Below are 21592 nucleotides of genomic sequence, written 5' to 3' on the forward strand. Positions count from 1 at the left end.
TGTCAAGTTCATTAGCTTTTTATTTTGGGGACAATAAAACGAAAGTTAGTTTTGAAAGGCATCAATTTCAACCAACATTGTTATTCGTTTAATCAATAACACGTTGTTCTATTCCCTTTATTTGCACTTATTTCAGAAATACAAGTTCAATTAAATTCAAATAAGTTTATAAAATAAAAGAAAAGTAATACGGAGTAGGAATAAGAGCTACTCCAGTATAATTTATAACTAAGATGAGTGTTGATAAGTTCAAATAAATTGAAAATCAATTGAATAGAAAGCACCTGAAATCAATTCTCAAGAAAAAGTAACTTTCAACGGAAAAGGGGGAAATCATTTCAATAAAACCGAGTGGAACAAACATGGCGTAGTTTTTCGGAGGCGGTACATATGTGGTTGAGTTTGCGGCTTTCTGAGTGTGTACTTTCATTTCTGATGTCCAAGAAAAAATCCTTAACATTGTTGCCCTAAAAGTTTGTCCAAGGCCCTTAAGAGTAAAGGACACAGGCCTACTTGATATAAACATCAGTAACATTGAAAGGACATCCTCGTTACAAATACAATCATCTATTTGCTGTAAAAAAAAGAATATTTTCTAGCATACAAATGAGGCTACAAAAGCTCATATCAGACATTCTAAGTTTCTTGGAAAGCCTTCACGCATCAGATTCTAATCTTTTCTATTCTGCACGGACTAATTTACAGACTGCGAAAACGCAGCTGAATGATTACAGTCAGATTCATCTATCCCAAACTTGTCACTATATATGCATCCCCCCCATATTGAAAATTTACGAAATCAGGGGTGAATATTTTTAGGGGGGGTTGGAGGTTGGGGGAGCTCAAACGCTCCCCGCCAAGGGGTCCCACAACCCCGTCACTCCGGTTCACAGTATTAGAGAAATCAACAGAAATTCTGGAAAGAATTTCATACCCTGACTAAAGTTATTGCCGTCTTGCGTTTGAGCTACGTACTGTAACACCATGCAAGAATTTGGTGTAACCAATGAAGTTGATGTTTCCATCCGAGCTTCGTATCCAATCCTTGACTAATGTATAAGCCGTGGGGCCCAAGTTCATTTCCTATGCGTAACGCGTGAAAATGGTCAGAGAAAATGATCAACAGGAAGAAGAATTGGAGGAAATTAAGTTTGATGAAGTAAATAAATGCTTACCCTTGCTAAGTCCTCAACTGAGATCTTCCGGTTACCTTCCTGCTCAAAATACTGAAACGCGGTGCTAGCAATTTTATCCCAGTCTTGAAGAGCCTCAAGCTGGTAAACACTGATTGCCGCAACACAGAACTCCTCAAAATCTATCTTCTTCGAGGAAAATGATTCCATCTATAGTACAAGTTTAAAAACTGTAAGCTATTACTTTAAGACCATTTAGGCTCTGTTGTATTCGACTTATTTTGTCTGAACTTATTTTATCTGAAATAAACTTATTTTGACTGAAATAAACTTATTTATGTGTTAAAATGTCTGAAAAAAACGTATTTTTTCTGAACTTATTTTGCCTGAAATAAGTCAAAATAAGTCGAACAAAACAGAGCCTAGTTTCAGTTATATAATGGTAAAATGTAATTTTATCTATAAATAATGCAAAGTTCTTGATGAAAGATCAGTCCCTGAAAAAATCACACAATACAAACGGTCTTACCATAGTCAAAATTTCGCCAACTTTGGCTTCTTTCATGGCATCAGTAGCATTTCTCACGAGAGCCTATAGATAATGACATGATAAAAGAGAAGCTAAATTAGAATTTTCGATTATCTAAGAAGACCGGTTGGAAATTTGGGGGGTTGGGGGAGTTGTGCTTACTGCTTTAAAATTCTCGAAAGAGATACATCCATCTTTTGGCTCCAGGAGTTTAAATTGCGCTTCGAGGTAAAAGAGATCATTATCTGTCAGAGCTTTTGAAAGAGCCTGCAATTATGAGAAGTAGAGTTTCACCAATTTTGACAATGGGAAAGTGGGAAACATAGAAAAGAGATGAATTTATACCTAGGGTTAACAAGGGCAGTGGGCAACAATAAACTTCAGATATGATTTATTGATTTCTATGTCAAGTCACATGTACCAAAATAGGAAAGAAGCCAGAAACAAGATTATGAATTGACAAGAGACAACAGGAAAAAAGTTTAGGTTGAGACTCGAGAGCCATTGTTCAATAGGCAAAACTGGTACAGCATATAATGTTTGATCACTTTTATACCACTGATCTTTTCTTCAATTTCTTTCCTAAGGATAAAAACTTGTGGATATAATCATTTATTAAGCAACGAGAATGACTCAGGGCTTTGCTACCTTGTACCCTAAAAGTTGTTTCAAAGAATTCGCATTCTTGATCTCACTAAGATTGAGTAGCTAAGAGCATAAGAGTAAGTTGTGACGATTAGTTTGTTATGTCACATAAGATTTCAAGTTATTTCATTTTTTAGCTAATTTGTGCTCCAATGGCTAGAAACTACCTTGTTATTTAAATTGATCCCACTTGTCAATTAATTATTTGATAACTTTTTGGAGCTAGTTGTCAAGAAAATTAGCTTGTTTAAGCTACTTTGCTTGGCCAAGCTAATTTACTATTTTCACTCCAATGGTCTAGCTATTAGCTTTAAACTTTTATAAATTCCAAGCTGTCCCTAGTTACACCCATTGGAGATGCTCTAACGTAGCACCACAAACGTATATATTGACATTCTCACAAACTCTTCCTTTAGGACAGCAAATGCGAGTGTCGTTATAAATCTAAAAAGTGATAACATCATCCACCCTCTAGATTCTCTCGCAATGAGGCCAAAATTTTGGTATAAGCTTAAGACATGCCAAACCTGCAAAAGCGGGTGCACATAAATGATAATTGGTCTCACCTTTAGAGCAGCTCGTTTAAGAGGAGTAGAGCGAATATATGACCTCACTAACTTGAAGGGGAATATATCTAAAGGAAGAGGTCTGTTTTCATCTCGTAACCATGGATGAGCTGCAAGTAAATTGACATGGTTATGTCAGGAATATAATTGATATTTCAGAATTCAGATTCTCATAAACCCGGGCAATAGAAAATACTCACCTAGTGCTTGTGCTGCGGTCATCCTTTTCCTATGGTCCTTATTCAATAGCCTTTTGACAAAATCTCTACCCTCTGCCGATATATTCGGCCAAGGTATATCATCAAAATTAGGCTCGGCCCTTAAGACTGAACGGAATATTCCTGATTCGGTTCGTGCATAAAAAGGTCTGCTTCCACATAACAAGATGTAAGTTATGACACCGATGCTCCACATATCAGCTTCAGTGTTGTATGATCTATGCAGCACTTCTGGTGCAACATAGTAAGCACTCCCAACTACATCATTAAGCCTATGATCTGCACAATCAAAGAAGTTTGATGAGTGAATGACTATCCTCAACCAATAATCCAATCAAACACATACAATTATCACATCTGATTTACCCTAATCTCTATTCTATAAGTGAAGAGCTGAGGGCATTTAAGTAAACACACTTTTGGTGTCCCCCTATCAAAAAGACTAAAATACCCTCTACCTTTTCACATATTTAACATTAAATCTGATTATTACCCAGCAATTCACGCATATATCGAAGGAAAATTTAACAAGAATTAATTCAAAAATTAGGCCATTATTTTTTAATAGTCCCGCCTTTTTAAGAACTAAGAATAATCCCAACTCTGGGGGCGTCTACCCAAAATGGTTCTAGGTAATCTATGAGCTTAACTGATTTGAGTTCTTATCTCAACACCCACCAGCTCTGCCATTTACAGTGCAACAAATAAATATCATCAGCTTCCTCAATTTCAGTTCAACCATGACATCTGGGCTACTCGGACAAACAGAACTATTGTTTGGGAGGCTGATTCTAAGTTTTTTGTAGTATAAGCAGCACGTACTTATAGTAGTAGTAGTAGTAGTAGTAACTAGTCAGAGAAAGCAGAACTTTTCATTTTTTCTTTTTCATAATATTGAGGGATTGTCCTTTTTATCTTTTAGTTTTGGTATTTTGTAGAGGTGATCAAAATCCGGGCCGGATCGGGCTTTAACACAAATTTTCATGTCCAACCCCATAAATTTGGTGCAGGATTTCGGGCCAGGTGGGTTTTCCAGACTTTTTCCGGCCGGGTTCGGGCTTTGGTCTAAAAATGCGTATTTGAGGTTGCCCAAACCCGTGCTTTTTCGGACCGGGCTGGGTCATGCCACATATGATCAGGTCTGGTATTTTGACTTAGTAGTTTCTCATTTTATTCGTCAATAGTTTTTAACATTCTGTTGATGCAGCTTTAGCTTGAGTTTTGAACATTCGAGTTCAGTTAACAAGTTTTTGAATTTCAATGAATTACAATTTCATTTTTTTGGTACAGTTATTGGATAGATTTTTACCGAACTAGTTCATGTTGCATAATTCGGATATTTTTTCTTTGTATCTTACTATAGGTAATTCAGCGCGAACTAAAACCATATATTCTCCTTCCACTAATTTACTGTCATTCTAAGCATATCTACTAGTATTAGTTTTAGTTTTAGTTTGCAGCTTGATCTATTTGTGTTGATTTCATTATAGGGCTCAGAACTGGTACAATGTAGTGGCTCCTCAGTCGAGCATTTGTTGCAGAACTGATAAGAGGCACTGAGTGGCAAACGTGAAGTTCCTCTGTTACTTTCTCGTAGTATATGATCTGAGGATCGATTGTGCAACCATCATCATCTTCATCTTCAGTAATCTGACATTCATCCTCGACCTCCTCCTCATTTTCATCATATTCATCTTCACCGTCATAACAACTGTTGTATCAATTAGTTTTACTTTGCAGCTTGATCTATTTGTGTTGATTTCATTTAGTATTGTTTTAGTTAGAGATTATTTTCTCATACAGTTGGTTTAGTTTTCTTCCTGCTACCCAAACATTTACTTTGCTAACTTAGGTCACCGGAGGCCGAGTCAAAGAGGGAGGGTAGAACCATAGGAGGAGAAAAGGGGGTGGGAGGAAGTGGATTTGAAAAATAAAATTTTGGGAGGTCAGTTGAAATGTGCCACATGAACTTCATGACCTTCTTAACAATTGACTTAAACTGAGGTCCATTTTGGGAAGACACATCCCTTAGGTAAGACTATTCCTACTTTCATAGCTAATCAAGGTGAGATTAATCAAATATGACGGCCTAAAAGTGGAGATTATTCTTGTCAAGGTTTATAAAATTGAATAAGCCAATTAGCCAAAGTAGAAAATAAAACTAGAACATCAAATAATTCAGAAGTTAGTGCATTCAACCATTACCTGGCCTGACATAATCAGAAAGACCAAAATCTATAACCTTTAAGCGCGCATCATCATCCTTTGTAGCAAAAAGAAAATTCTGCCAAGAAATAGGGTCGGTTAACAAATAATAACCTACCAAATTGACCTTTTCCTCAGATAAATGCATAGAACCACAATGATGATTCCATACCTCTGGTTTTAAATCACGGTGCACAACACCCTGAAGATGGCAAAATGCAACTGCTGATAAAATTTGCACCACAATTTCCTTGGCATCTTCCTCGGCGTATTTTCCACCTCTGTATCATTAAATAAACAAAAGGATGATTATACTCTCATAGAGAATCAATCTAGGAAACCCATAGTCTGTAAAATGAGACTGCATCAAGAGTTTACCTTTGCAAAATTCTATCTAATAGCTCACCACCTTCGCATAATCTGCAAGTCAAAACATATGTGTCATTCTAAATGGATTCCTTCACACAGCAACCCAAAACGGAAAAAAAAAAAAACTACTCGAAAACTGATCAAACAACCAGAATGTGGTAAAGGGCAGAAGGCCAAAGTTGCTAAGCTATGACTCGAGTACAATTAACCAATTTGAATGATTCTTATCACAATGTTCAAATCACTTGCATCGCTCAGTGAGTCTTGGAAAAAGTTGATAAATACTTTGTAAAGGATAATACAAATTAAAGATAGGGACTTTTTGGTCTGCTGAAAACCTGCTTACTATATGCAGATTCCAGTAAACCTCTGTGGCTCTGTGTCATGGTAAATCTGGTACATAAATAAAGCATGTAGGAAATTTGGGAAGAACTTACTCCATAACTAAGTAGACGTTGTTAGTATCCTCAAATGCATCATAAAATTTGAGCATATGCTGATTTCCAGATAATGCTTTCAATATTTTCACCTCCCTACGAACATCTTCGATTGCAACTGCTGAAGTCATCTGCCCAATCAGTTCCATTCATTATTCGTTTTATTCCCCGCTATGTATTAAAAGGACTATATATAAAACCAAAACCTATTTCATAGATTACATTCAACAACTTGATGAAACTTCACACATAAACTACTATCAATGAAGATCATCAAAAGTTATGACTTATGAGTCTCAAATGGAGGCAAAATTTAAACTAATTCCTACATCACGAGGACCCTATGCTTGAAATGAGGGTAACACGACAATGTAACTCTGCTACTAAGGCTCCGTTTGGTTTGGTGTAAAATGTTTTCATTGCAAAAGGATTTTTCATGGAAAACATCTTCCAAGGGAAAACACATTTTCCAAACTAGTTTTCTTTTGTTTGGTTCCTTAAAAGAAAATGGGAAAAGATGGTGAAGATTGAGGGGAAGAAAGGAGAGGGTGGTAAGGAGGAAAAGTGGTTTTTTTCCCTTTCAAATGAAAAAGGCTTTTCCATCTTTGAGGGAGTTGTGGAAAATTGTTTAACGTAAATTGATCGAAAAGGGGGAAATCGTTTTCCATGAAACGTTTTACACCCTACCAAATTGAGCCTAACTGTTGTCGGTCTTGCCACTCGATTCATGACTGTTTCAAGTTGATCATTGCATACATACGCTCCCCATTTATGCCCAATAAACTATTTCCATAATACAAAACATATGCTGAAAATGGAAATTAAGCATTTGAATCATATCTCGAACAACCAACCAAAATGCCACCCTCGAATCATTTTGGACCAAGTTTCTGTTGTTGTTGGCATTTAAGGAATAGCAACAACAATGACAACATCAAACACTGAAAGACTCAAGATATACAAGACAAAACCATGAAACCCAAATAGAACATCATGGTTCCATTTCGAATGGAGAACCCAATAATCACCCATATAACTGCATAAGTCCCAATTTCATCAAGATTATCACTTCGCTTTCCCCTCATTCCATAGTGCCAAAACCAACATTCAAAACTTTCTAATTTCTAGACCTTCAATCTCAAAATCCAAATTAAATGACAACAAAAACAAAGATCCTAAATTGAACTCCACAATCATATAAGTCTACTAATAGAATTGTTAACAATGTTACAACATACATATACTCCACATTTCATCATTTTGAACTCGAAATACCAAACCTCAAAACCAAATACTCACAAATACTCACAATGCTACCTAAGCAACAACCAAATCACATATATATTCATATGTATAGTTCTACTCCACAAAAACAGACAAAATTGTTAAAATTAAGCATAATATAACAAAGAAAAGTCTATGTTATGCTCCAAAATTGATCAATCTCGCCTAATCACAAACATACATATATACATAATTACATACAGTAATTTACTAATATGATCCTCATTTCATCATCAAGCTCAAAAATCAAACAAATAAAAATGCCACATACCACCGCACCTTAGCTTTAGAAATAATCTTGACAGCAACAGCAACACCTTTAACATCTCCCTTTTTCCCCTTCGCCCAACAAGTATGACCAAAATGCCCTCGCCCCACTTCCTTCCCTAACTCATACTTCGCCCCAAAATTCTTGGAATACCCAAAATTCTTGTCTAAACCCCTCTCTCTTTCCCTCTCCGCCTCCCTCTCCCTCCTCCCTTCACCTCCCTCCTCGGCCACCCTCTCCGGCGTCACCCCACCACTCTCCTTCCTCCTCCTCCTCAACGCCGCCATTATAGGTTTCGCCGGAGACGGCGGCGGAAAGGGCCATTTCATGATCCTCCTCCCCGGAGTTCTCGCCGGAGAAGGGTTTATTCCAACAGGGTAAGGGCTCTGAAACGGCGTCATTTGCGCACTCGCCGGGGTTCTTCTGGGGTCTTCCACGGTGGCAGTGCCGCCGTCGTTGACCGCCACTAAATTAGCCTTCTTGCTGTAACAGTGCCCCATGATCGCACGGCCTAGATGGGTCGATAATCACGGCAAAGTGAGATTTTAGAGAGAGAAAATCTTGAAGAGAGATAGAGAGAAAGAAAGAGTTTTTCAAAGTACTGTAGAGGGAGAAGTTCAAGTTGTTGACATTTAAAGTTTTGGAGCTTAATTTGTTAAGTTGACATGGCGGTGAGATTTAGGTGAGTGAATGATGGGTTTTGAGCCGTCGATGTAAAATTGAGGTGGGTTGACTGAAATTTGATTGGGTCTTGATGGTGTGAATGGTCAAAGGGAGGAAGGTGGTGGTGGATGGGTTTACGGCTGTTTTGACAATTATGGTATTGTTTAATTCTTTAAAATCGTATATACTCAATTGAATTCATACTCTTTCTGTCTTTCCTCCATAAGATTCATCGCAATTGTTTATGGTAACCTACATGAATCATGTAGGTTAACAATGTGCCAATGTGTGAACTTTTCGATTTTATTTTCTAGTTTGACTTCTAATTAATGAAATAACAAATACGATATGTATGGTTTTAATTAGTTGTTGATCGGATCTGTGTCAAATGAAGTAATAGTGAAAATTGTGTTAATGTGTAAATCGCATTTTAGTTGATGCAATATGTGGGATTGACATATGTAGGTGAAAGCGTAAAAGCGAAATGTGTTGCATATAGAAGGTCACGTGATATATTAAGCAGAAATGAATGTTATGCTACGCATTGGTTTAATAAGAATGATGTTATTACTTTGATAACCCTCCCTTTACTCAATAGATAGCCCTAGAGAAGTTCAGTCTCATAACATACAATTCGCGCCGGAGAAATCGGTAGGTAAGCTCTATTCGGTCCGGAGTAGAACACATTATGAGAGATAGTGAAGGGGGCTGGCTGCGCAAATCTGATTTATAAACTCCCAAAGATCTTTCAGATTTGATAAATACTGATGACTCTCGGATAGAGTATTATAACGGAAAGATCCATTCGATAATGGGAAAAAGGAAGGGCATTTCATATCCGATAGGATAGTTCAAGCTTTTGGAAAGGCGGCTAGAAAGAAAATTCCGCCTCTATCTTCCGGGGACTCCTAGGCTCTTTCAATTGAAAACAAAGTGATTATGTGCTGAGGAAATACTTGATAATCGTGATGCATATAAGTTGATTGTTTATAGTTAAAAATGATTGGATATTACTTATCACATGTAGTTAATTATTATATGCTTAATAATAAATACATTGCCCTAGGTTTATCAAGTTCTAATAAGACCTGTTTTTTTTTGGTAATTTGATACACGGTCTGAATTATAAGGAAAACAAATGATTTTGAATGTGATACAATAACTAATAGGTTTTTTTTTAATTAGAGGTTGGTTGAATTGTGTCTAATGAAGTAAGAAATTAAAATTGGTTAATGTACGTTAACCGTGTGTTTGGGAACTCTAGTTTAATGAGGAAAAGTGTGTAAAATTGTGAAAATATGAGAATTCCTTAATTTTAGCTTGTTTGGTAATTTAAATGGAAAAGTGAGGAAAATGAAATGTGTGGAAATCTGTTGAAAATATGTGGAAATCAACTAGTTATATTTTGCATGTTTTATTTTCCACACTTTTCCCCTCAAAAGTGATGGAAAAACTGTGAAAATCCGAGGAAAACAAAATTAAAGAAGTGAAATATATGAGATATTTCAATTTTCCCAGTTTTCCATAATAATTAGCCAAACAAATTAAAATTTGTGATTTCTACATATTTCTTCATATTTGCTTTTCTACAGATTTCCATAGTTTTACTTTTCTTCACATTTTCAAGTTCACTTGGTTCCCAAACACAGTGTAAATATTGCATTCCAAATATAAAAAGGATCAAGATTGAACATGTATGGCGTATTCAGGGCTCAAAGTAATATGAAAAACACGACATGTTGTAAACTGTCAAATTGAGACGCGTGTTGCGATTACCTCCTACACGATACTCGAGTGGTATGACAGTGAGGGACCTGGAGGGCGCGATTTTCGCCTTTTGGTTTCGGGAATGAATTGCCTATGTCAATAGAAGGCTCATGTGAATCATGTGATATGTCAAGCATAATGAATGTTATATTTATTTACCGACAACGTACATTACGATTAGTTTGATATAATAGATTGTTTACGTGGATTGGAAATACTTGATAATCACGATGTATATGATGTGATGGTTGACTTAAAAATAACTGGATAATACTCATCGCTCCTAGTTATATGCTTAACAATTGATTCATTGTTAATTTGCTATGCAATTTATCAATTTTTTCAAAAGACATTTTTTTTCAATTACACGAGTTTATGTTTTCATGAATAAAAAACTAGCGTTCCACATTGTAATGAAAACAAATGAATCAAAGCGTGATGACATTGGAATACTTGTTCATTTATGATGTTGTATTATGTGTAGAGCAATAGAGGTATATATACCCTATTATTACACAGTTATATGAGTGCAAACAAAATATGTCATATATACTTGTTTGGCGTGTTTTTCTCCCTTCTACAAGCTCTATTTTAGGACCCGTTAGACATCATTTATGTCTTTTTTTTTTTACAAAACTACAAACTGATTTCGGTTTATAGTTTTAAGTTTTTCTAAATTACAAAAATATACTCCTGAATGTGATCTCACCGTAGACATCACAGGGATGCGGGGTGTCAACAACAATTGAACATTAAAAGTGCCTAATAAAAACTAGAAGTAAACCAAAGGAAATTAAAATCCCTTTCTCTCTCTCCTCTTCTTTTCAATTGATTTTCATCTTCATGGCTGGAATCAACATGGTAGCAACGCTTTTTATTCGATAATTCAATTGGGTTTGGTTATCATCTAAAACAAGACATAATATGGTCACGATGGTTTTAGATGCAGTAGTAATTAGAGTGAAAAACTAGAATGACAGAAACAAGTGGTTTAAAAGCCACCTAATAAGCGCAACATACGTCGGCAGTGAGCAATATCCACGATGTCGACAATTCTACAACCTAAAGATATAAAAGGAAGACAATGACGGGCAGCAGTGAAACTTGGTCGCAACGGACCCGACGGTGGAACGACGAAAGAGAGTGGTGAGATAAACTTCATAATTTCATAGGGTATTTGGGTTCACCAAATTGGTGGTCATGGGAGGTTGTTACTTTGGTATTCACACCACTCTTACCGAGGCCTTGAATTTAATAAAACAAAAAAACCCATTAAACCACTAAAACAGAAAACGAACAAGATTGGTTTAGCTTTTTCGGTAAAAAAAACGGAAAAAGGCCAAACCAAATCCATACCGAATAGGCCCTTAGTTATTTTATTTAGGTTCCCAAACAGTTTGATTGGTATGAGACAAGCATGCAACAACTAGTGATTTTGTAAGTAGGTAATAAAATGCGCCTTGTCGAATAAGAACTATACACGGGTCATCCCGCGAAAAGGTTAACAGACGTTAATGTTAGTTCAATGCAAAGCCTTTTATTCTGTGCACTCTGCTCTAACAAGTGATGTTTTAACACACTTCATACTTCATACTTCATATTCTATAGTTGCATACTAACTATTTAAAGGCTATGTACGTGAAAGTCATACATGTCATTTTCTACATAAGTAAAGCTCTGCAAATGATTAGTATTTATGTGCCCAATATTCTCTCCACTCCCATTTCTCTTTTACTCTCGTTCTCCCTCGGTTTTCTCCTTCTCCGCTATTGCGTGCCGTTTTTTCCTACATAATCTGGTAATCAGTTTCAGTAAATGACTTTAGTAAGCATGATTGACACATGTTCCTACACTGCGTAAATAACGTGTTGTTCAGTCCCTTCACTCGAAGCGTTTCAAATTACCTTTCCTGATTTTATTTGGCTTTACAACTCTAAGTTACCAATTCAAGCTAATAAAACAAACACCTTTTCCCTTGTTGTACGTTCCATGCAATTTGATTTACAATTCATTTTTCACCTGCACTTGACTGTTCATAAAACCTCAATTAACACGTTACCCAAGTTCAAATTAGAGCCCATTTATTACGGGCACAACTTATTTGGATGTTACATTTGATCCCCTTAATAATAATAGTTTTATTACCGTAACAAAGAAATACAACAATCCATAGTTTAATAATAACGCTATCACCTCAGTCATTAACCACACAAGTATAAAATGCTTAGCTTTGCAGATTACAAATGATGCGTGGGATTGAAACATTGTTCTGTTAATTCAAAAATGTAATCACACAAACTTATTACCGTATATTCCATTTCCTACATGCTCATTCCTGATTGTCCTCTTATACTACTTTAAGTCCAATTTAACGACGGAGTAGGACTATTTCGGTTGGCCCATATTATCTCGGTGGAGTCGGAAAGAGACTCCGGTACCGTTGTCAAGTCACGCGCCACCGTATTACGCGTAATGACAGTAATTATAAAACCAAACCAGAAAGTTTCACCCTATAAATGGCGGGAGTCTCACCTTCGCATACAAGTTTCACCCTTTCTCAATTTCTCTCTCCTCCCTCTCTCTCTCTCTGGTTTTACTTTGTCGTCAACGATCTTCTTTAATTTCACCCTCTTAACCCCCCTTTAAATAAAACCCTTCGTTTGCAAAAAAAAAAAACCTGTTACTTTCCTCACTTAATCACTCACACCATCTTCCCCTCTCTCTCTCCTCCGTCTCTCACTTTCTCTCTCCTCTTCCTCAGTCGTCGTCGTCGCTTCAGTGTCATCGCCGATTCCGCCTTCTGTAAACCTGCATTACTGATTCTCTCCTCGTTCGATGTTCCCGATTTCTAGGGTTTCCCGCATTATCTGAAATTAAAACGAAATTTAGGGTTTTTGTGTTTGATATTTCGCGATTTTTTCTGCCCTAATTATGGAGGCTGCGGCCGCTGCTGGACGCGGCGTTTCGCTGTCTCAGGCGCCGTCTCAGTTGCCTTCTCGTAAGCAATGGCGTGTCGTTTCGGAACACTCCGATAGAAGCTCCGGAGCTGAGGTAATTTTTTATTTTTATTTTTAATTTTTTGATGTTTGTTTGTTTAATTGTGTGTATTTGTTTGGAATTAAATGGAAATTTAGGGTTTGAATGAATAAAGCTAGGGTTTTGATTATGATCTGGCTCATCTGCTTCGTGTACAGGACTTAGAAAGGTCGAAATTAGGGCAATCTGATGAAAGGACCATATACGAGGTAAACTATTTGTTTGTTGTAGTGGATTTTTTGGGTTTGAATTGAGAAATGAGTGAACAGGTGATTTAGTGAGGGTCTGTTTTTGGTTTGGGTTAAGGTACAGCAGGGACAAGAGCCGATTGGTGGGGTAGAATACTGCTCGATACAGATGGACGGAATTATGGGTATGGATGACGGGATTTTGCAGCAAAGAATTCATAGTCTGGCCAGACATAGAGAAGAGATGCAGCAAATGGAGAATGAGCTTAGGGCTCAGTTGATTGTGAAATCCGAGATTGTGGAAATGCAGAATAGCTTTGATGCGCGTTACAAAGAACAAGCCAATGCTGTTGCAAGGCTCCAGGTTTTGATTGGAAAAAGAGATTTTGATTTTGCACTCTTGTAAAGTTGTAATCATTTCGTTGTAGTGTTGTGTAGTAATGTGGGCTGTTTGCGTTTGACAGGAACAACTTCACGAAAGAGACCAATCGATGCATGAGCTTGAGAGGAAGATAGAGGAGAAAGATCGAGAGTTGCATGCTGTGAGATTGGATAGCGAAGCAGTAAGAGACTAGTCCAACGAAAAATAAAACTAGTTTCGTTTGTTGTTGTTGTTGTTGTTGTTGTTGTTGTTGTTGTGTTGCTTCAGAGTTTTGTTTACTGAATTATATCTTTGATAGGCTTGGGCTAAGGAAGATCTTCTAAGGGAGCAAAAACAAGAAATAGCAAGCTTTCGGTGGGGTTTCTTATTCTTCAACTCTGTTCATTAGTGATGTTTCTTGAAGATTAGGATATAGGTTTCATGTCCACTGTGCTTTTTTGTTGTCACTATTTATCTTCATGAATAACTTGAGGGTCATTGCCTCTTCCTTTCCATTTGGTTGGTATTCTTTGACTTATCCGCCACATGGATAAAATAGGTTGTGTTTTTTGAGGGGGCTAACCTAGCATTCTTTCCATAACAACAATTTCCCACCAAAGTAACATCTGGGAATGGATGTTTTTCCTTTTTTGACCAGGAGGGAGCGTGATAACATTGAAGCCGAGAGAGCCCATCACAGACAACAGATACATGATCTTCAAGAACATATTCAAGATAAAGAGAGACAAGTGTCTGAGTTGCAAGAGCAGGTGTGCCACAGTTTTTGCCTTGTAATGGTGTATAGATAACTAGTACCTTCTTCTTCAATCAGTAATCCCAGCAACCTTTCTGTTAATACTTCAAAGGGGCAATTTCTTCATTTAATCTTGTTGGGGGAGGAGGGAATTAGTTGGATTACTGATTGCTCCATCTAGCAAGTCATATAAGAAGGTGTTTCAGCATAGCTATCGAGTCTGATTTACATTTTACTGTGACAGCATAGGGTAGCTCAAGACACGATCCTCTACAAGGATGAACAGATACGCGATGCACAAGCTTGGATGGCACGAGTGCAGGAAATGGATGTCTTGCAATCAAGTACTTTGCAAGTTGAGCTACGGGAACGTACAGAGCAGTATAACCAGCTCTGGGTGGGTTGTCAAAGACAGGTGAATTTATAGACTTCTAACATGAAATTAGTTTGCCATTTCTGTTGTCTTTCACAAGCCATATACCTTAACCTTTTCTACTTGGTTATTTTAGTTGTTTTAGGGGGTTAGGTTGGTGTCAATTTGTTATTCACTGAGATTGCTGCTTGTGTTATGTGAATGTCATCGATCTCGCAGAAAGTTTGGTCTCCGCATGTACTCTTTCTGTGTTTTTCTAGTCACCTGACCTGAAAACTTTTAATTTTTAGTTCCAAGAGATGGAGAGGCTACACATGCAGGCGATTCAGCAGCTTCAGATGGAGTTGGCTGGTGTTAGAGGAAATAGCGTAACATATAATGCTGAAATACATAATACCTCTACTGATAGCTCTCAAAGTGTAGCCAACAGTGGAAACCGTGTTGAAGCTAATGGAGGTGGTACATCGACTAATTCTGGAAGTCATCCCAATGGGAATTCTGAGAATCCTCAATCATTTGTTTCTTCTGGCAATGTTTCTACACAGGTAAGGATATTTATCTGTTCAGAGTTGTAGACTTTGGTTGTTGATATAACAATGAATCGTGTTGGGTTATGGTTTAACGGAGCGTCGTCAATTGAACATTCTCCCCCCTCCCAATCTACGCTGGCATCTCTACCTCCAGAGGAAAGTTGTTGATTTGAAACACAGCAAGTTAGAACTTATTTTTGGTACCAATTATGTTAGAGTAGTGTGTGTTAGCTGAGAGTTAACGAAGTATGCAGGGATAAAACATATAAGGGTATTGAAAAAGAACTCACGGTTTCGCACAGTCAGTCAGTCACCAATTATGAACTATCATATGTATACAACTTTCTAAGTTTCAATTGTCAATTAGATGATATAATCTGTTGTAAGACTTTTGACTCTCCGTAACATGAAATTTGGTTATACTCTCTTTGTGTCAGAAACGTTAACTCATCTGAATGTGCTCAATCCGTCAGTGTGCCCTCAGGTCCTGAAGTAGTTAAATATTACTGAGTACTTCAATATATGTGATGAGAGTGGATTAATTTTGATTTTTGAAGTGGTAAGGGCCTAAGGGGACCTAAATGAAGTAGTAAACTCTTAATTATGCCGTAATGTGGTTGCTGGCAAGTGATTTTAGATGGTGCAGATTCAATTATGATAAAGTTCTGTATTTGTACAGAGGATATAGCAATTTGTTTATCATGGAACCAACATGTCTGTCTTGTATTTTCTTTGTAGCTTCCTTGTGGGTTTTGTACTGCACAACTTCTAGATGCTATTTTTTCTACTGTCTCTAGAATTTTGGAGTCACTTTTCTCGAGCTTGTGTTATCAGATGATATGCACTGAACGCTTTGTATTGAATTGCTTATTGATCCCCAAAGACGGATATGAATATGTTTTTTGAGTTTATATCATGCCTTTTTTCATCAACTCTAATTCCTTGTTGTTCTTGTAGACCAACCATGCTCCTAGTCTTCCTCTCACTCCATCCATTTTGGGGATGCCTTCGTATCTTCCACCTGGACAGGTAACTGCTATGCATCCGTATATCATGCATCAACAAGGAGCTAATCACTCTGTAGCATCACACGTTCCGCAGTCCCATGTTGGGCATTTTCAATCTGTATCGGCAATGACTTCTCTCCAACAGTGGCAGAATCAACAGGTATGTGCTTTTATTGTTATATATTTGTATACCTCATTGGTGTAGTGAAGTTATTATTTAATCAGTTGTCCTTCTGATTCTTAGGCTGTATCAGAAGATCCTTCTGTCAACTCTCAGAACCTATACTCTATGTCCCAGGCTGAAGAAAACCCTTCAAGATCAGATTCGAATTATGGCTATGAGTATTCTGTCAATGGACAAAGTCTGCATCCTGATTATCTTAATGGTCATATAAGCCAAGGAATTGATCCTCATTGCCAAATAACATCTAATGAGGCAGCGCAGGTTTTTCTATATGATACGTCATGACTTACAAACTTTAATTAAATGTAATATTTTCTTTATACAAATAATCACATTTTTTTTATCCAATGTAGACCCTGGAGTCTGTGGAGAAGAGCTATTTTGTTGGCTCTGACCCCCAGCACAGTTTACAACAGATCTCTTCACACTTCCAAGAAGCATTGCGTTTGGACTCTCTCAATCAAACCAGTGAAATCAAGGTTCATTCTGTTTGCATGAAGCTTTTAAAATAAAATTCTGCATTTAAATTATGTTGTGAAATTCTTGAAGGAATCTACTTATGGGTGTTTATTGCACAGTTAGAGGTATGCAAATGGAATTAAATCCCCATTCGGCTATTTTTTCGTTCGATTCACTTAACTTTCTTTTGATATGCATGATTCCATTCCCCTCAACTGTATTTTTGCTCTGTTAAGAGTTTTCAGCTCTATTGCTTTGGTGCTAACCTATCTCCCACATTATCACCACTGCCATATCCTTCATTGCTGCCCTGTCACCATTACTAATCCCCAATCTTCCGTAACCACTTCCACAGTTGTCACCGGTGCATGCCACAAGAGTGAATGATGGCGGGGGAAGAGAGAATGTGAGACATAACTCTTTGGAATACTTTGACTGGAATTGTGTCGATTGTGGAGGAATAAATTAGGAGAAGGTTGGGGAGGACAAATAGAAATAATTTTAGAGGGTTGGAGTTGTAAATTAATCTATAAATAAATATTATGCCTTTCCATCTTCTAGCTACGGGATGCCTTAGGTTTATTTTAGTCCTTCCGTTGTCACAAATTTAATTACACAACTTGATGAGTATTTGACCTAAACACCGTAGAGGTGTATTAGAGGAAAAATCTGTATCTGGGAAGTCGAAGGTATGGTCATACTTGATTTGCATCATAAACTGATGAGACCTTGTTAACAAGCTGTTGGTTTTACATGAAATCAGTATTATTCTCGTTCCTGTCAAAAATAAACACTCAATATCTTGAGTCTGACCTATTTTTGAATGTCTTACTGTGAAAACCTGAAAGGACAAATTATAATGACAAGTTTTTTTAATTAATGCTTTCCTTTCTGACCCTGTATTGCCGATTTAAAGTTGCTTGGGGCTCGTTTGTTATTGGTTTTTGTTACCCACTACCAGTTTCCAGTTTTTAAAAAGAAAGACAATGATGTGCGGTTTCTTTTCAGTTTCTGTTGTCAGTTTCTGAAGCCAGCATAAATTTACACAACATACATTGAAACTGACAGTAATTCTGATTGGAGGAGTTTTGCTGCACACAATTGGCTTATGAGATTAACATAGCGCATTGAGTATTATGGAGTTAAATTAGAATGATTTGAAGGTGTTGAAGTTTTATTTTAATACTTGTCTGTATAATGTTCTTATAGACTGATGAGAATGGCGCTGGCAACATTTCCAACAGTGAGCCTGAAATTCAAGATGTGTTGACAGAGCATCCTGGTTCTGCTATTGAGCCATCACCATCTGAATCGTCTGTTCACAATGTGCACTTTTCTGAAGCTACAGTGAACAGTGCTGGTGACACTGTTTTGTCTGAGTCATTTGTCTCAACTGATCAGGCAGATGGTTTGTCGATTGGAAAAATCCCTGAGTCTGCCCTCCTTGAGGAAGGAGCATTATTAGCTTGCATTGTCCGAACTATCCCAGCAGGAGGCAAAATTCGTATTAGTTCTACGGTAAATATGACTAAATAGTCAACTTTGTCTTCCATATAAAATTTGAGAAAATCAGTGCCTAATAGGTGGTTTATTGAACTCGATTCTGATACAGCTTCCAAATAGACTGGGGAAGATGCTTGCACCTCTTCACTGGCATGATTACAAGAGGAAGTATGGTAAACTTGATGACTTTGTGAGCAGTCACCCTGAAGTAAGTTCCTTTTCCAATACTGTTTATGTTTTTACTTGTAAAATTAAATATGTGGTTTACACTGCTCATTTTGCACGTGCAGCTTTTTTTAATTGAAGGGGATTACATTCAACTTCGAGAGGGTGCACAAGGAATTATTGCTGCTACAGCAGCAGTGGCAAAAGTCGCTGCAGCTGCTGCAGCATCTTCTCCTTACTCATCTTTTTTTCCTCCCGTGGCTGTTACACCTATGGCTCATGCTGGTCGAGTTAAGAAGCTATCATCTTTGGAACCCAAACCAATGAGAAATTCTGCTGACAGTTCACATCCATCAGCGATGCATAACCACCATTCTAATGGTTCTGGTTATGTTTCTGGAAACCTTTCCAATGTGAAAATTTTGAGCAAGTCCAAAGATTCTTTGGAACTCAATGGCCATGAGATTAGGTCTGGACAGCCCCTGATGGTTCCTGCTGAAAATGGTGCGCATTCTGATAGATCTATTCTGGGACACCCACAAAACCAGGTGCCTATTCATGCAAGGGGCAGTCCTAATTTTATTGCTAAACAGCAGGGCAGGTAGTTCTTCTGATTTTCAGCTTAGTTGTTTTATTATACTAGCTGTACTAGTTTTTGTTTAGTGCTAACTCTTTTTGTGGTGTTTGTCTATTACAGGACTGCTTCTGCTGGATTGGCCTCAAGAAGATAGTAAGTTTTTTGGATTAATTTGGTTTGTGAAGTATTGATTTGTGTCTGCTTTTGTAGAATTGTTATATCTTCCTGGAACGCTGGATATTTATGGGATTAATAGGGTGTATGCATGTTTGAAATTGATTTATTGCTGGTTTCTGGTTGATAAGAAAAAGTTGGTCCATCGAGATTTTTGCGGGTCCATGTCTATTTTGGTCCCCACGGTCAAGCTAAATTTCTCCTTTACTTGTATATGTTGATCTTGCTAACCCCATTATAATTGTTATATATGGAATCTTAATTTGCACTTACACTGTAGCGATTTTCAGATACTGTTTCCCTAACTTGTGTTCTCATCGCATAGCGATTTTCTGTTTTGGTGCTACAAATGCTTTGCTGTGATTGGGCATATCCATACGTATGAACTTGTGAAACTTTTTCCACAGTGAAATTTTGGTTTCTTTTTGTTTTATACTTCGTGTTCTACAACTCATAGCTGATAGATACTGTTACATCTATGTGATTCCACAGTCTACATGCAAATATTCAGTTTGTGAAACTTGTTCCACTATGAAATTATGGTTTCTTTAGTTTTATACTACGTACTTCATATGTTACAACTGAAAGCTGATAGATATACGGAGTATGTGATTCCATTCTTTTTGTCCAAATATGCAGTTTGTGAAACTTGTTCCACAATGAAATTATGGTTTCGTTAATTTTGTACTTCGTTTTTTACAACTGAAAACTGGAAGATCATCTAAATCTGTGTGATTTCTTAGACTTGATGCTGCAAACATGCAATTTATCTCTGCCATTCACGTAATTTGTGTGGATTTTATCACGGCGTCATAAAATTAACATGTACAGCGGCTCTAATGCGCAGAATTTGTTTCGGTTTTGACAGGATTTCTTTTGAAAGGTGATAAACTTAATTTGGACAACGATGTCAATTTAGCACAAGCAAGACACTCGGTACTTGAAGGGGCCTCCCATCACATTCAGGATCTCCATTAATCTTTTGGTCTAACCGAATTTCTGATTGGAATGTCCATCTGATTTATGTTTTCACCCCTTTGTCCTGATTGGAGAATTTTATAGCAACATGTTTATTCAAGCTAAAATACATACCCTTTTGCCCCCTTATTCGTTTATGTTATGTTTGTTTTGGTTGGAAATGGCTGCGTCTCATATTTTATTTAACTCTTAAATACTGAGTTCTGGCGAAGCTGTTTTTGAACATTCTTGGCAGATAAATGAATACCAGAAAAAAAAATTGTCAATCTGCGATTCCGCGGTTTATATATTCATGGTTTCACATAGGGGTGAGTGTGGGTCGTGCACCCGAACCTATAGCATTATAGGATTCGAAAACCGGTAATCAATAGTGCTAAAATTGATATCCATGAACTGAACTGTTAAGTTTGGGTATCTGTACTTTGGTTACCCAAAATTTCAGATCAGATTCCGGGTATAACCCGTTATGATATTCGGAAAAAAGACTTTAAAAATTTATTGTAATGTCATTAAATAATAAATACCAACATTAGCATATGATTTTGACTAAATTACTATAAAATTATAATTACTCGAATTATAAATTGATTATTAACATTTAGGATTTTGTGCTATTGGGAAAAAGTAATCACAAATTCTTATTTACAAGGGTTGTACAATAAATATTGTACACCGGAGTAAAAGTTAACTCAAAATGTTTAAAAGTTAAGCTTATATATGTAAAAGTTATCTATTTTTTAGTCATAAATTTTTTCATTTTAATAAAACTTATTTCTTCAAAATCACTAATAAGGTATAAAATTAATCATTTAACCCTTTAAAATGTTTATCTATCAATGTTTATAAAAGTTAATCAAAACTAGGTTAAAGTTACAAAAAAATGGGTAAAAGTTATCTTGGTGTACAATAAATTTATTGTACACTTTGTGCACGCAAGACCTTTTAAAAAGTAATTAAACTGGAAATCTCAACTCAACCCAACACCGACTATAAATGGGTTGACCTGATATTGACCTTTGTTGTTTTTTTTTTTTGTCTTTTTAGTATAAATTGACTTGACTATATAATTGCCTTATTTAAGCAATTCTCATAGGAAAATCAATACTCCTTGATATGAATTAAAACGTCAAATATTTATTCAACTTAGTGTACGTGTGGCCAGGGCGTTGCTCCGGGTTTGACTTTTAGTAGGGTTAATTTTTTTTAATCATGTGCCCAT

General features: G+C 36.8%; 2 protein-coding genes across 9 annotated transcripts; one reads left to right on the forward strand and one right to left on the reverse strand.

Moving 5' to 3' along the window:
- Window positions 1-436: 436 nt before the first annotated feature.
- On the reverse strand, window positions 437-8346 carry LOC110797274 (CDPK-related kinase 3). Of its 2 annotated transcripts, none has more exons than XM_022002370.2 (11): window positions 7666-8346; window positions 6103-6233; window positions 5675-5716; window positions 5469-5577; window positions 5297-5375; window positions 3074-3370; window positions 2874-2983; window positions 1825-1929; window positions 1663-1725; window positions 1176-1343; window positions 437-1083 (listed from the first exon to the last, which is right to left on the reverse strand). In XM_022002370.2, the coding sequence occupies exons 1-11, from the start codon at window positions 8152-8154 to the stop codon at window positions 946-948; spliced, it is 1731 nt and encodes a 576-aa protein (XP_021858062.2). In that variant the 5' UTR covers window positions 8155-8346; the 3' UTR covers window positions 437-945. The 2 variants fall into 2 exon arrangements, with proteins under 2 accessions (XP_021858062.2, XP_021858066.1); XM_022002374.2 differs by having other exon boundaries at window positions 7658-7796.
- Window positions 8347-12631: 4285 nt separating this feature from the next.
- On the forward strand, window positions 12632-20573 carry LOC110797285 (RNA polymerase II degradation factor 1). Of its 7 annotated transcripts, none has more exons than XM_022002400.2 (16): window positions 12632-13135; window positions 13279-13329; window positions 13436-13672; window positions 13773-13871; window positions 13989-14044; window positions 14328-14439; window positions 14668-14838; window positions 15087-15341; window positions 16284-16493; window positions 16578-16778; window positions 16871-16996; window positions 18186-18494; window positions 18589-18687; window positions 18770-19245; window positions 19342-19374; window positions 20264-20573. In XM_022002400.2, coding segments are annotated over exons 1-16 (2556 nt in total). In that variant the 5' UTR covers window positions 12632-13015; the 3' UTR covers window positions 20265-20573. The 7 variants fall into 7 exon arrangements, with proteins under 7 accessions (XP_021858092.1, XP_021858100.1, XP_021858108.1 ...); XM_022002408.2 differs by having other exon boundaries at window positions 12653-13135; window positions 13427-13672; window positions 16632-16778; XM_022002416.2 differs by having other exon boundaries at window positions 12653-13135; window positions 13427-13672; window positions 16356-16493.
- Window positions 20574-21592: the final 1019 nt, after the last annotated feature.

Source organism: Spinacia oleracea, chromosome 3 (genome assembly GCF_020520425.1).
Source record: "Spinacia oleracea cultivar Varoflay chromosome 3, BTI_SOV_V1, whole genome shotgun sequence".
Classification (NCBI taxonomy): domain Eukaryota; kingdom Viridiplantae; phylum Streptophyta; class Magnoliopsida; order Caryophyllales; family Amaranthaceae; genus Spinacia; species Spinacia oleracea.

Coding starts and splice junctions, on each gene's coding strand:
- LOC110797285 (XM_022002384.2), top strand. CDS start 13,016: ATGGAGGCTGCGGCCGCTGCTGGACGCGGCGTTTCGCTGTCTCAGGCG. Junction 16,997..18,185: donor ATCAAACCAGTGAAATCAAG/GTTCATTCTGTT, acceptor ATGTTCTTATAG/ACTGATGAGAATGGCGCTGG. Junction 19,246..19,341: donor ATTGCTAAACAGCAGGGCAG/GTAGTTCTTCTG, acceptor TGTCTATTACAG/GACTGCTTCTGCTGGATTGG.
- LOC110797274 (XM_022002370.2), bottom strand. CDS start 8,154: ATGGGGCACTGTTACAGCAAGAAGGCTAATTTAGTGGCGGTCAACGAC. Junction 5,578..5,674: donor TTAGATAGAATTTTGCAAAG/GTAAACTCTTGA, acceptor TTAATGATACAG/AGGTGGAAAATACGCCGAGG. Junction 1,084..1,175: donor CAGTTGAGGACTTAGCAAGG/GTAAGCATTTAT, acceptor CGTTACGCATAG/GAAATGAACTTGGGCCCCAC.